This window comes from Cervus canadensis, chromosome 2 (genome assembly GCF_019320065.1).
Source record: "Cervus canadensis isolate Bull #8, Minnesota chromosome 2, ASM1932006v1, whole genome shotgun sequence".
NCBI lineage: Eukaryota > Metazoa > Chordata > Mammalia > Artiodactyla > Cervidae > Cervus > Cervus canadensis.
The window spans coordinates 91,218,321-91,232,341 of NC_057387.1; the positions used below are offsets into that span (position 1 = coordinate 91,218,321).

The 14,021-nt window shown below is 38.3% G+C and overlaps 1 protein-coding gene across 6 annotated transcripts in view; it reads right to left on the reverse strand.

The window, feature by feature from the left end:
• ELAVL4 (ELAV like RNA binding protein 4) overlaps positions 1–7,073 on the reverse strand; it is an 88,422-nt gene extending 81,349 nt beyond the window's left edge. For 3 of the 6 annotated variants that reach the window (XM_043461377.1, XM_043461381.1, XM_043461382.1), the window contains exon 1: positions 6,020–6,220. In XM_043461377.1, coding sequence (XP_043317312.1) covers positions 6,020–6,043 — 24 coding nt within the window. In that variant the 5' untranslated portion in view covers positions 6,044–6,220. Of the gene's footprint in view, positions 1–6,019; positions 6,369–6,789 lie in introns of those variants that run through there. The other 3 variants (XM_043461380.1, XM_043461378.1, XM_043461379.1) reach the window with 2 other exon arrangements.
• Between the last annotated feature and the right edge of the window lie 6,948 nt (positions 7,074–14,021).

Here is a 14,021-nt window from a genome sequence, read left to right on the forward strand (position 1 = left end):
TTTTCATCTTCTAGAGTCATGCACAGACTCTTAAAATACAAAAGGAAAAACATTTATGTACTTGAATGTTTCAGCAGACCTTTTCCCCAAATTTGACATAAACCTCATTGAATGATGTCCAACCTTAAAATCCCTCACTCCCTTTTATCCTGAAGTCACAGAGATTTAGTCTCTAAAATATATTTTGATCAGTGCCAGAAGAAATGGTGACTTTTAGTTTCACATTTCAAAAAAAAAATGCACATAGTAAGTCTTCAAAAAGTATTTCTTCATCCAACAACAAACGGCAGCCAGCCTCAACTATGAATACAGTTGGCAAAATAACATCAAGGGCGAGTTGTTCCAAGAGAGCAGACAAAAGAAGGTAACTAACTCGGAATGAGCAGGAGTGGATTCAAAGCCACAAAGTGCAAAACAGAAGCAACCTCCACGCTGTGATGTGTTTTTTAGAATTCACCATTTTGATTGGAATTGTTTCTCTGCTTCCTCATATCTTAAAAAAAGAACTAAACCTCTTACAGAAAAAAATCCTCACGGATTACTATATTTTATAGCTTTTAAAATGAGTAATTAAGAAATGAAATTCAATTTTAAAAGTAACTCTCAAAGCTAGAGTCCAGAGAAAGTTATTTTCAGGAGAGACCTATGACTTATAATTTTTGTCCATTAAAAAAAATCAAATCTGCTAGTTTTGCATTTTACTTTTGTGGTTAAAAATAAGGCTTTCCTAAAACAACAAAAGACAAAAATGCAACTACAACAATTACTCTGACCTTGTTTCTTCAACATTTTCACTGCTTTTTCAACCAAAATTTATTTAAGAATTCTTTTTTTGGCATTCATTTTTTCTTGATCCTTGTGGGGGGAAGGCGGAGATCCACATTAGAGGGGAAAATATTTCTGGTGTTTGATACAATGAAGATCTGAATAACGCTCTTCCCCAAAGCAAAGATGGCCAGTGCTAAAATGGTCCATCAAAAGGTAAAAATCTCAGGAGTGGGGAGAGGGCATGGGGAGAGACAGAGATAGAGAGATGAGGAGGGGAGAGAGAGGGAGAGAGAGCCATCACCTATTCAGAGCACTGACACTGCATAAGTGATTTCTTAATGAATGTACAAGGAACAGCATAAATATTACCATTAGGCAGAGTGGATGTGAACATCTAAAGCAAGCTAGCTGACTGATTGCTTTCTCATTTTTTGTTCTTTTGTAACAATTCCATTTCCAAAGTGCTTGATTCCTATTGCTGATGCTCCAAAGCTATTGTGAGCACACTGCCTGAATGCTTAATGAAGTAAACAACAAACAAAATGGCTCATCTTCGCTGCCCCCAGCTAGCATCCCAAACTGGATATAATTAAAGGTGTGAACAAGCAAGCAAAGAAGTAATGAACCTGCAAAGTCAAGGTTCTGAGAAATTATCGGGCATCCCGCACTGCACCAGTTCAGATTTATCACTCATTATCTCTTATGTCGGCAAGGTTTAGATCCATGTTGGTACCCCTCTTTACTCTTGTCTTCCAGCTTTCGTTTTTCCTTCCACCTCTAGAAGGCTAATTTATGACAATTACTGCTTGTGATGACTCCCAGCCACCCACAGATCACCTTTCCTTTTACCCTTAGAAAGCTGCTAACCTATAAAAGCCCTCTACCCCTAAAATACACTGAGATTTTAAAAATATAAGGAAGTTCCTAAAACACACACTTCACAAAATGAAGCACGAGAAGGCACCCTACCTCCTCCCTGTTTTTACCAACTGTTAAAGATTAGGCGCAAATGCTCCCAAAGAAAACACAATTCTCCTTTCATATACATGTATATTTTAACTTGAACCCAAATGCTTGACTGAAAGGGCAGCATCTAGTGCACAAACATTGTTATGAATCTGCACATATATGGTTTCTCAAATCACAACTAAAGAAAGGTGTTTGGTTACTAATGGTCTGAGGGGTTTAGATATGTCTTTTTGATGAATTTTTGTATTTTTCTAATAAGAGAACTCTTGGAGTTTGTGAGGAAGAGAAGCTACTTCTTATGGGAAGACGGCCCAGTTTGGTTTTCTTTCCATTTTTAGATGCACATATATTTGCAAGTATGTATACACATTTGGTAATACCAAATAAGGAAAGCCTAAGACAGGTGCAGGATTCCAGAAACACAAATGCTTACATTGATACACACACACAGACACACAGACACACACACACACACAATCCCTCTTGCTCACACACACATAATCTATCAAATGGATGGGAGATGGATAGTGGGCAATAAAATGTTGACTTCACTTTCAAAAGGGGAATTGGCCAATTCTGTACAATATGGCCCATCGACTGGAAAACAGTAAGATAAAAGCTTGGGACTGTTTATGTCTCTTCAACTCCCCCAAAATTCCCAATGACATTGGGAAAAAATACTGCATTGCAGCATTTTCCAGCGCACACTCACTGTGTCTAGCATCCGTTGGCCAGCTCGCCAACAAATGTACATATTAAGTGTCCAGGCATATAAATTAAGTGCCTAGTGACCACAGATCATTGAAACTGATGAAGAAATTTGTCAAGGCCATAGTACTTCTATCTACGTACAGTGACCTCTATCAAGACCGCCATTTCTTACTCGCAGTACACACTGGTAATTTGTTTCAGCTTTTTCTTAATTAAAATAAGGCATGAGATTCCAAGGGCTAACTGGAGCAGCAGATCAACATCTCTCCTCACGGAAGAAATAGCTTCTGGTCTACATATAGGGAGAGAACCCACCCACAGTAAGGAAAGAAGAGCAAAGGGAAGAAATCAAACCAAAGAAAAAGACCTGCCCTGAAGAAACCCTTTTATTGTTCATGGTAACCCTTACTTGAGGAAAACACCTTGATTCACTTATAAATTCTTTTACAGGTATTAAACACACACACACAGAGCACTATTCATGCAATGATTTCCAGATTTAAAAATTTAAATAGATTATCCCCAATAGAAATGCTAAGTTTAAAATATTTGAAGTCTAACACGTCTCAAACTCTATTTCAAGATGGAGTTTTAATACTAAACTGTGTAGCCCATTTTCTTTCTCTTTCTTTAAAAAATATTCTATTGTTATTACCTCACAACAATATGGTCTTCCTATCATAATAAAATCCTTGACTATTCAAAAGACCAAGGAAAGGCTACAGGTAAGATAAAAAAGTTTTAAGGCTTTGGAAAACTATCATACAGAAGCAAACTCATCTTTATCTGGTCAGGAGGATGACTTGAAAGAATGAATGGAACTGAGATCACAAATGAATGGTTAAGTTGCTTGCTAGTTTTTTTAATGAGCTATTAACATTGTCCTATAAATCAATGATTTTCAAAGAGATTTTTCAGCTGTTGACTCACCTACATTAAAAAATTTAAATATTAAATTATTTAAGCATTATTTTACAATAAGATACATGAACATTCTGATTACTAAAACTGTGATGTAGTCAGGTGTTTTTTTGCGGAAATATTCCCAATCAGATTTTCATTTCTTAATAAATGCACACTCAGCCTTGTGCTTCCATAAAAACACACCTCCACATGCAGGTAGTACGTATTAATATTTTTAAGACAAAGAAGCGAAGAAGGTCAGCAGTAGAACCACGTGTCTTTTTTACAACCCAAGCCAAGGTGACATTTCCTACAGAAATTATTTTCCCCCTAACTAAAACATACCAAAAAATTCTCAGAAAAAATACATTCGAGATAATCAGAAAACTATTCTATTTTTAATAGTGACATATGGTTACACATTCATGATATGAGAGAAAGGTTTAAGTGTATGACAAAAAATGTAAGTTTATTTATTATTACCTCAACAAGCAAAACAAATTTTAAAAATCCCCCAATAAGGAGATAAAACATTAGCATCTGCAAGGACGAAATAATCAGGGTGGAGGGTGGTGGTACGGAGATTTGCATTGGGGAGAGTAAAATTAAGAGTACTTTCAAATACAGCCAGTTATATTTCCCAACCTTTTAACACATTTCAGTGCCTTTTAATCTTTCATTCTTGGGCTTAAAATCATCATGTACCTAATTTATCTCTCCGGAAGAAACCATAATAGATCATACTTTCAGTTGTTTTTATGATACCTTCTATTAACCTAAGTAATATATCTTTCAGTCCTTTTGGTACCCACCATCATGAGAAAGAGACCACTAGTAAAGCACACTTGGAGAGAGGAAAAGCGAGAGATGCCTATCACCCAGTGCACGCATGGGTCCCAGACGTTCAGAGACGCTGGAAAAAAATCAGTTTTTCACTCAGTTTATGCCAAGACCAGGACTAGGACCAAATGCCAAATGGAAGGCAGTAGTTGCAAGGGTGCAGCCTGGTGAATCCTGCGGCTGGAGGCATAGAGATGAAGGTGAAGTAATAGACTAGAATATAGCTTTTCATGTATTATTTTAAAAAGTAATTTCTACTCGGGATATAAAATGAGGGATACAATGAACTCCCTGGAACTGTATTATCAATATCTGATTTAGTATAAACACCAATATCGCTTAGCACAAAATCATTGCTTAGGGCAAATCTATTCTACCTATATTTCTCCTATGGATATTTTGCTGGAAATTTCGAAGAAATCATTTGCAGAACGTCTCAGCTGTGGGAGTTCACTATTATGCTTCCGTCAACTTCATTCAATATAATTTACATTTTTTTCAAATGGCCTCACAGGATTCCTTGCGATTTTTCGCACGTACAATTTCACAGCAGGGAAAAGGGGGAAAGACAGAGAGGCAGACAGGAAAAAAAAGCAAGATTCCCTACCCTCCCTTCCCCCTCTCCTTCTCTCTCTCTCTCCCTCTTTAAACCAAAAAAAAAAAAAAGAGCCAGGGGAGACAGAACAGATGCTTAAAAATAGATTTCTAAAAATCACTGTAAACCAGAGTTAGAAATGTAATTAACACCTATTTATAAAGAATAATTAAAGTTGGGCCGGCCACAAAGAACAGCAAAGATAATCGAGGTCCTGTCCCCCGCCCCCCCTCTTTTTTTACACTGTTTGCAGTGTGTTCTCATGATAGCCACCTGCTCCCTACTCGGCTTTTCCTCTGTTCGTTTCCCCGGCAACCTTTCATTGGGTTTTCCTCCCAGCTATCGCTTTCAGTTGGGCTGCTCGGTCTAATCTTATTTGTTTTACACCCATCAAAACAAGCAGCCAGACAAAGGCAATCCGCTAAGAATGGGAAAAAGACCACAGCTTTGTTATAACATCTATGCAGAGCGAAAAGTCCTCCCCAGGCTTTCCTAGCAAAAAATAAGTGAGATTGATATGAATTTACAGCCTTCCCCCATACCAGCTTTGAAATCCCGTGAAAGCTATTGCTAGCGAAATTCAAAGTCAAAGTGGGCACCCGTGGCATCTGATCGTGCCATTTTGTGCCATATCTTCAGGGTCAACATCAGGCGACAGGAGCGGGACTCAAGGAGTTTCCCTGTTTCTTCTTCTTCTTTTTTTTTTTTTTCCAGAAAAAGATGATACTAAAAATAGATCTACTACTTTGGCGGAAAGGTTTTCCACTTCCCCTTCCACATCCAAAAGTCCTGTTCCACAATTGCATCTGCTGGTACTGAACCTCATCTCCTCCACCCCTCATTCCCAGCCTTCCCCATCACTCCGAGCAGGAGACGGAAAAAGAAATGTGCCTTTAACTTTAACAGTCGTGCAATTCCATTGAAAGCTCACAGAGGCGGTGGACACGCCAGCCAACAGTGATGGTGACACTGTGATTGTCAAAAAAGACACCAACCTTCCTTGGCTAAAATGTGAGTTCGATGGAAGAGACAGCGTGTGTGTGTCTTGTGTGCATGCAGTGCCATCACACTTGGAGATGGATTCTGGTTTTCAGAAAAGAGAAATACTAACAAACACACACATACACAAACGATCTGCACAGTGATTTACAATGCACGGTCCACCATCCTTATGCACACACACAGACACACACACGGCTGGAATCTCCAAGCTGCCTTCCTCTTTTCACTTACCATCTTCAAGCCATTCCACTCCATCTGTGATCAGAAGAAGATGGACCCTCACACAGCGTGTCAAAAGCGGAAAGGAACGTTATGTAAAAGCTGACATTCCTTCTAACAGAGCTGCTGCCCAGAGAAGGAAGCAACAACTCAACACGCCAGGCACCGCTACACATACAAGCCGCCTCCTCTTTTTTATGAGGTCATGACAGGAAACTCTTTGAAATACAAGATGCAGCATTTACTGAAGCCCAAATAAATCACTCTCTTTGCCGTTTTGACTGCGCAGTCCCCCGAAACACAACTGCCCATCTCAACGTTCAGGATTCAGGAGCTGCCTCGCAAGGTTTAAATTTCCAGCTCAGAAATGGAGAGATTCCTAAGCCGGCTGCACCCACCTCCAGCCCCACAAAACCCAGGCACATAGACAAACCCCCCTCTCCCTTAAAAAAAGAAAATCCTTCTTTTGCCATTATTGTCTCATGTAATATAACCTCTTTCAGCAAACCAACAATTATTTCAGCCCACCTCCCCTTCTCCACCCCCACATTTATGTTGAAGGGAAAATTGACAATGACCTGTTAAAAATGACAATCTATTTCCCCACTGCTTCTCAATAAAAGGACCTACCCGCACTGTCTACACAAAAGAGATAGTAAATGTAGGAACCAAACAGCAGCAGAGAACTAAACTCTTGTGCAAGCATTAGACTGGTCAAGGTGGAGATGCTTTTCTTCCCTCCAGCAACACAAACAACAGATTATAAATCTAGTCATACCTACCATAACCATTCTTATTGGCAAATATTGGGTCTCGCAGAGCTTCGACTCTTCTCTTAAAATTTGCAAAGGTTTCAGAATATATTTTTAAATGACTACTATTGTTATATATTTTTAAAGATCCACAAACACAGCGTGGATGATTGTAAAGTAAATCAATTATCTGATGGGGGGAGTGGGGGGAGAGAAAAAAAAAAAAAAAAGAAAGAAAAGGAGCAGTGAGCTGAAACCCCCGATTCTAGGATGTAGATAAGAACAACTGAACAGAGCCTTGCTGAAATTGGCTCGAAGCTTCCCCTTTTTACATCCATTTATGGGACCATCTGTCAGCCGAAGCCAGGATCTGATTGGCTGGGGAAATGAAGGGAGGCGTTGCAACATCAGGTGCTATTTAAATTAGCTACTGCCAGATTGACGATGTTAATGATTTGGTGACCTCTACAACAACAGAGACCAGATTTCTGAACTGCTTCTTGTGTCTGGTAATTAAGGCCAGGCTGAAGCAACAACAGCCATACTTGTATTTTTACCTTTTCCCCCCTCCCAGTTCAAAAGTACTGTAACAACTGCAGGTCACTGGCGGCTTGCAAACCTTAACAGTGGGAGTGTTCTCCCTTGCCCTTGTCCTGAGGGCTGTGCCACCCCACCCCTCAGAGGAGGGCTTTTCCCTCATACAGTGTTTTCAACCACCTTATCTTTTTCGACAGTTGCTTTCTAGCGAAATGCATATTTAATGATCTGCCCCTGGGCTTAAAGATACAACAAAAGCACTTTAATGTGCAAATATATCTACATTTTAACTTTATTATTTCCCAATATTGCTGATTTTTAGTAAGTAATGCTCCTTCTGCAGCTAATATGGCCAGTGTCTTAAAAGAAATTTTGAGATTGTGCTTGCTCTGTGAACTAGGTTCATACAAGTTTGCTTCAGAAAACTATTTCCTCATAAACAGAAAAAAAAAAAAAACTGGGGGAGAAGGGGGGCAGCTGCCACCCTCTACATTTCTGCCTTCTGCCTGAGTTTTTCAAAACAGAGAATGATGAATGATTTATTTAAATGAATTTATTTCTCAACTTGGATGGGGGCATGATCTGAATTTTTAAAAATCCACTGGAACACATTATCTCTTTGCTTTCTCTACTGCTTCAGAGAAAGGTAAAATACACTTTTGACAACAGCTTCATTTCATAACCAGTGCAGAGTGCTCATCTTAACCGAACACATGATTTTGTTTCTCTCCTTCCAAGGATGTCTTTTTATTTTGGCCTCCTGAAATAGTGTGTGGTGATGTATACAGTTTGTCTGCCTATTTTATACATTTCATAACCTCTATGCTACTAAGCCTTCAGTAGTATAATTTTTTTTTGTTGTTGTTGTTCTACTTTGGGTTTTAAAGTGGCTTATCCGAGGAGTTTATGTTTTACTTTTACCCCAAAGGCTGTTTTATCACTATTTATTTAATTCATAATTTAGTCAATTTGTTCCTCAATAAATACACAGAAGTAACAAATATTACTCAAGACAGTTTAACACAATTTTTAATCTTTGGCTGTAGCTGACAGCGGGATGGGATAGGGCCATGTGGAAATACAGGCCAGGCCGAAAATCATGCTACACTCTGGGCTTCAAAGTCCAAGAATAAATGGGTCTGTGAAAAATTGTTATCAAAGAAAATAACCTTTACATTAAAAATTAAAACTATTCTCTCCAAGCTACTATTTCATGAACACACAGATACCAATACACAAATATATAGATATACACACACACATTATAAATACAGATACACCATAAAACAATATCTGTTATATATACAATATGAACAATTACACTTGAATATAAATAAATTCAGCTATTAGAAATGAAAGTACATGAAACAGAAAAGTAGAAATGTTAAAACCATAATCTTATCAAGTGGAACAATACTGAATTACATAAACTTTTAAAATAATTTCTTGAACAAATGTATAAAGAGTCCTATGAGTCACAGTAGTATTATGGAATCCTTTGAACTGTTTACGGAGGACAAATGCACAGGTTACGCACTCTAAAGAGTTCAGTATATGTACCCAGAGCAGGTACAGGTGCCCCAAATCAACAATAGAAACTCTGAGTGCAATTTCACCAATATCAAGATACTATGAAAAGTAAACATTAACACAATGCTGACAAACACACAAATAAAAACAGCCCACTGGGAACGAAATATTTACTGTATATTTCTTTGGAGCTTATAAAAGTCAGAATTTCTTAAAATCCTTCTCTCCCATCCATACTAATATCAGCACGCTTAGTGAGCCATAAATTAACATTAGGTGTATCAGAAGATATTCCGGCCACTTTTCCAAAATAGTAACTGTATATTATAGTATAAATCATTAGCTGGTTTTGCTAGGCTAAAAAATCCATGCACTTTGTACATCGATCACTTCTCCAAAAACCTCCACTCTAAAGTCTTTCAACAGAATCCTCAAACAAACGCACAAATGTCCTCAGAGGCCTTTTCTCTAAAGACAAAGGCAGAATCCTATTGTTGGGAAAAGTCAACCTTATTATTGCATTTCCAATAGTACCATTCATCTTTCAGAGTGAGGGGCTGACCGCTACATCAGTGGTGTGACATTTGTAAAGCAACAGATTCTCAATATATTATCGCAAGAATCAGGCAGGCGAGTCTCCCAGTCATGCATGATTTTTTTTTTTTTTCCACCACAAGCCACCACCACCACGGGAAGAAACTTGTCTCACTCCAGCAGCAAAGGCAACCTAAAAATGATATCCTAGAGCGGTGGGGCTGCCAGCGCCGCTGTATCCTTCTTACCATAAATGAGCAGTTTCTTGACTCATTAATAACAATTTCCCTTAAAAGAAGTAATCTCCTATCAGTCAGCCCCTCGCCACCATGCTCACATCCCAAAGGTTGCAGATATCTCAGCATCAGTCGCCGGCAGACAGCTTTCCCATACAGAGTCCAGATGGACTGTACCAGAAGCCAATTCAGCGTTAATAACTACCTACTCCGCGCAGTGGAGAAGCCTTACGTGGCACAATGGGCTAGGAAACAGCAGCCGGCTGAAACTGCAAATAAAAAAAGACAACCAAATTCTCCAAAAGCACCGAAAGGAAGGAACGGAAATGGAAGCGTGAATTGTATTTCCTTGACTTCAGTGAGAAGGAAAAAAAAAAAAAAAGAAGAAGAAAGAAAGAAAGAAAGAAAAAAAAGGAATCCTTCATAAACACACAGGAAAAAATGAAGAGGGGGGGAAAAAACAGTTGCTGCCCAGAAAAAAGTGACAAAATATTACCTCATTATTTAACAAAGCAGCATTAAGCGTCCTGCTGATTTCAAACATCTTGCCACAGATTTTGTTTTAAGAGAAACAGATAGAATCCTTTGCAAAGCACTCCGTCTGCAAAGGGTTCTTCAATTTTCTTGCGTGCCACGGAACAGTCAATATATTATTTCCCTAGAGTTCGCACATTAAAACCTCTAGTCAGTGAGCTGAATTTTCCCCTTATCTCACACACAGTAGACTCCTGTTATATGTACTGCTCTCTTTGCAAGAGCAGCCTGCCCCAAACATGGCTGGTGTTTAAACTACTCTTTAAAGTAACAGTTCACTGTATAACCACCAGGTGGGTAGAGTGCACAGATTCAAATGAACCATCTTAAAAGATTGTTTTGTTTTGTTTTTTTCCCTTGGAATAGCTTTTGGTGTAGAATGTAACATGAGAAACGCCGGCATCCTAACAGGCATCTGTCTTGTATCTCTCTCTGTGTCTTGTCAAAATAAACAAATAAAATTCCCTCTCCTGACTTAATAGTGAGGAAACAAAACACCACCACCCATTCTAATAAGAACTGTGAAGAATGAAGCACAAACAAGCTTTGTTTCATTCAGCAAAGGATGAAAAAGGAAAATCCAATCAACCCAGAACAAGGGGGAAAACCAAAATCTTCATGGAGATGTTTTCTTTTAGCAAAGGGAAAGAAATATTGACACATGATAAAACCCAATTTGAAAGTGTGCGTATGAGCGAAGCACACACAAGATGGAGGCAAGAGTTTAAGGCTGTTAACTTTGACTTTTTTCAGAGTAATATTTGCTATGATCTTTCATGATAGGAAATAACCACAAGCTTAAAAGATACTGGAAACAAACAAAAAACTAAGCCTTGAGCATCTCTTTTTAGAACACAATTATACAAATAGTTATTAACAACCACAAGAGCAAACTAATCACATATATCTCCCCAGTGCTGTTAGTTTTCCCTAGGATCCACCTTGAAATGGAACAATTCTGTCGTGTACTATTTTGTCTGTATAGTTAAACTTGGCGTCTCCTTTGTACAATTCTATCCCAATTAATCTGCTACTCTGCCAGGAATAAATAGAATGTCTCAAGTTGAAAGCCCCAAGTGATGGAGGGATGATGTTAAAAGGATAAAGAACCATCTGACAAAAATAAATCTCATCACTTGTATCATTATATGGCCTGTTTTTAAGGAGGATTTTATTACTCACAGAGCGAGCAAGCACCATTCTATGTTCCCTCATATCTAAAAGAGAAACCAACGCACACAGATACCTGGGATTTTGTTTTCTTGGCTGGACAAAATTAAAGCCCTGAAACTTCCACATCCTCTTGCAAACACAGATGTCAACACTAGTATTTTTCCAGCCCATCCAGATAACATTTAGCCACATACAACAGTGACTGTCTTTTTCATCTTTAAGTCAAGTCAGCATCCCTTAATACCATTTAACCTCCTCGCATATATTAAGTTTCAAATGACAATTTTTAACTGGGGAGTGAGAAGGAGGAGTTGCTCTCATCAAATTCTGGTTGTATGAAATAAGCTAATTTGTACACTCACCATATGCCTTAAACACTAATTTAAAAATGTCACTTTCTTCAAACATTAAAATGTAATCAGCCTAGTAAATAAAATATTCTCGAGTTTTCTTGCCTTGGTGATAATTTAAAGAGTGTTTATCTCAAGGTAACCTCTCTATTTTGATTACCAAGGAAGGCTTTTGATTTGGAAAGGGAAAAAAGGAGATATTGGGGGCTGGGGGAGTGAGAAGAGAAAACCACAACTGTACGTAGCTGCACAAAGGAAAATAAGATGAAGCGGGTTTTTAAGGACCCATAGTCTTGTTACCCTAAGGCAAATCCAGCCAATCAATACCACCCATTGACGGTCTACCATCTGCCATGCTACCCAGAGATGTGGCTAAACAGACCTGTTCCATATGACCGTAGCCGGCTCATTTTCAGTCGATTAGAGCAGTTCCAGAGCATTCACGTGCAATAGCACACAACCCCAAGTCAGACTGAGCCTCTCTTCACACCAGTCCCTCCGAGCACAGCTGCAGACCTTTTCCTCCTGTTCCGGGTGTCTGGATTACCTCTTCTTGCCCCTCAATTGAATTAGCAAAATGGGGTGGAAAGGTAGAGTGAACAGACACATATTCACACACACACACACACACACACACACACACACGAGATAATTGCCAGCCCTTCTTCACTGTCATGCAGAATTCAGGAATTCCTTGTGCTCTGGTCTAATATGATTATGGCACATCATTTAAATAGCATCATCAGTGACTATGACCTGACATTTTCCTGTGGTTCAATTTCTTTTTATCCTCTCTCTCTTCCTTTGAAAAATAAACCAGAGCTGCTGGCATTTCTTCTTTTAGGGAAAATACAATCAGTATGCCCAGACAATGGCATACTATATTTAAGGGCTTTTGAGAAAATTTAAAGCCTAATTTTCCTTTGATAAATTGTGGTGTTGGTTTTGTCTAGTTTTTTTTTTTTTCTTGTAGAAACAATAAGTCAAATTTTATAAGAAAATGCAAACATACCACAGAGGAAAGAAGAACATGCCAGAATGACACAGAGTCTATCAGTATGATCAGGAACTCACTGTTGATGTTCTATTAGAGATATTAATATATGACCTGACTGTGTGATGCCTTTCTCTTTCCTAAGTAGTTTTATCTACTATGGATTGTGGGAAAGAACTGTAAGAATGCTACTCTGTGAGAAATATGACAAATGGATGTCTAGTCCACTTAAATGGCCAAGAGTTCAAATGGCCTAGGCAGGGAAACTAACTTAAGGGTAGGTACACATTCGATCTCCCTGATTTCTTTCCATACTCAGAAGTCTATGCTAGAACAGCAGCTGAAAGCAGAGGCTTCTTCCCAGAAACAATGCATGATTTTTCAAATGTGCCTCTGACCACACTCTTAAATAACCAGGGTGTCTTTCTGGGAAAGAAAATTTAAAAGACAAGAACATTGTCTTACTTACAACATTTTAAAAAATGGTAAATACACATTTATCCAAGAAATCTAATTTAGGGTGTCCCTGACTGGACTTTTCACTGATACATTCTTCATCATCACTTAAGATAACTCAGCAGGGTCAATGTGCAAACACACAGAGATTTCTGAAGACCCCAGTGTTAAGGGATTTGAGGCTTTTTCATTTCAGTTCAGATGAGCTGTACTAAAAATAAAAAACAAAGAAAAAAAAACCTAGTATAGATATAAATATTCACAAAAGGATATAGTGTTTAACTAGATTAATAACAACATTGAAAATAAGTCAGCGTAGGGTCTTTTAAAACTCTGGACTCATTTATAATTCTGTAACTACAAATAAAAAAATAGGTATACTGTAAAAGACAAGGAAGGTAATTTGGGGAAGAAGGAGGGAGAGGAGAAGTAGAAGGAAGAGGGAAAGATGAAGGTAAAGGGGAGTAGAGGGGAGGGAAGAGGAGAAGAAAGAAAGAAATAGTAGGACTTAAAAAGTGTGAATAAACACTGCTGATTTACTAGGAGTCTACCATATATCAGACACTGTACTAGGCACTTGATATGCACAATCTCATTCAACATCACAGTAGTGACAATTTTTATAGCTAAGAATTCTAGAAGGATGTTTTCCTCATCTAAAAAAGTAAGAGCTCCCCTCCACAATCACAGAAAAATATACATAGTATACACATATTGAATGAATGAGAAAGATGGGCACAGACTAAAAGAGAAAGGAAAGGGAAGATGGAAGGCGTGTTTGACTTTTTTCTCAACTAAAAATGTCCAAAAGGTTTTTCTGCAATGTGCTTCTAACTAGGCATGCCCACAAAATGTATCTCATTTAATCCTTCATTATGACCAGGCTGTAAATTTGGAGTGAGAGACAAATAAAGCTAC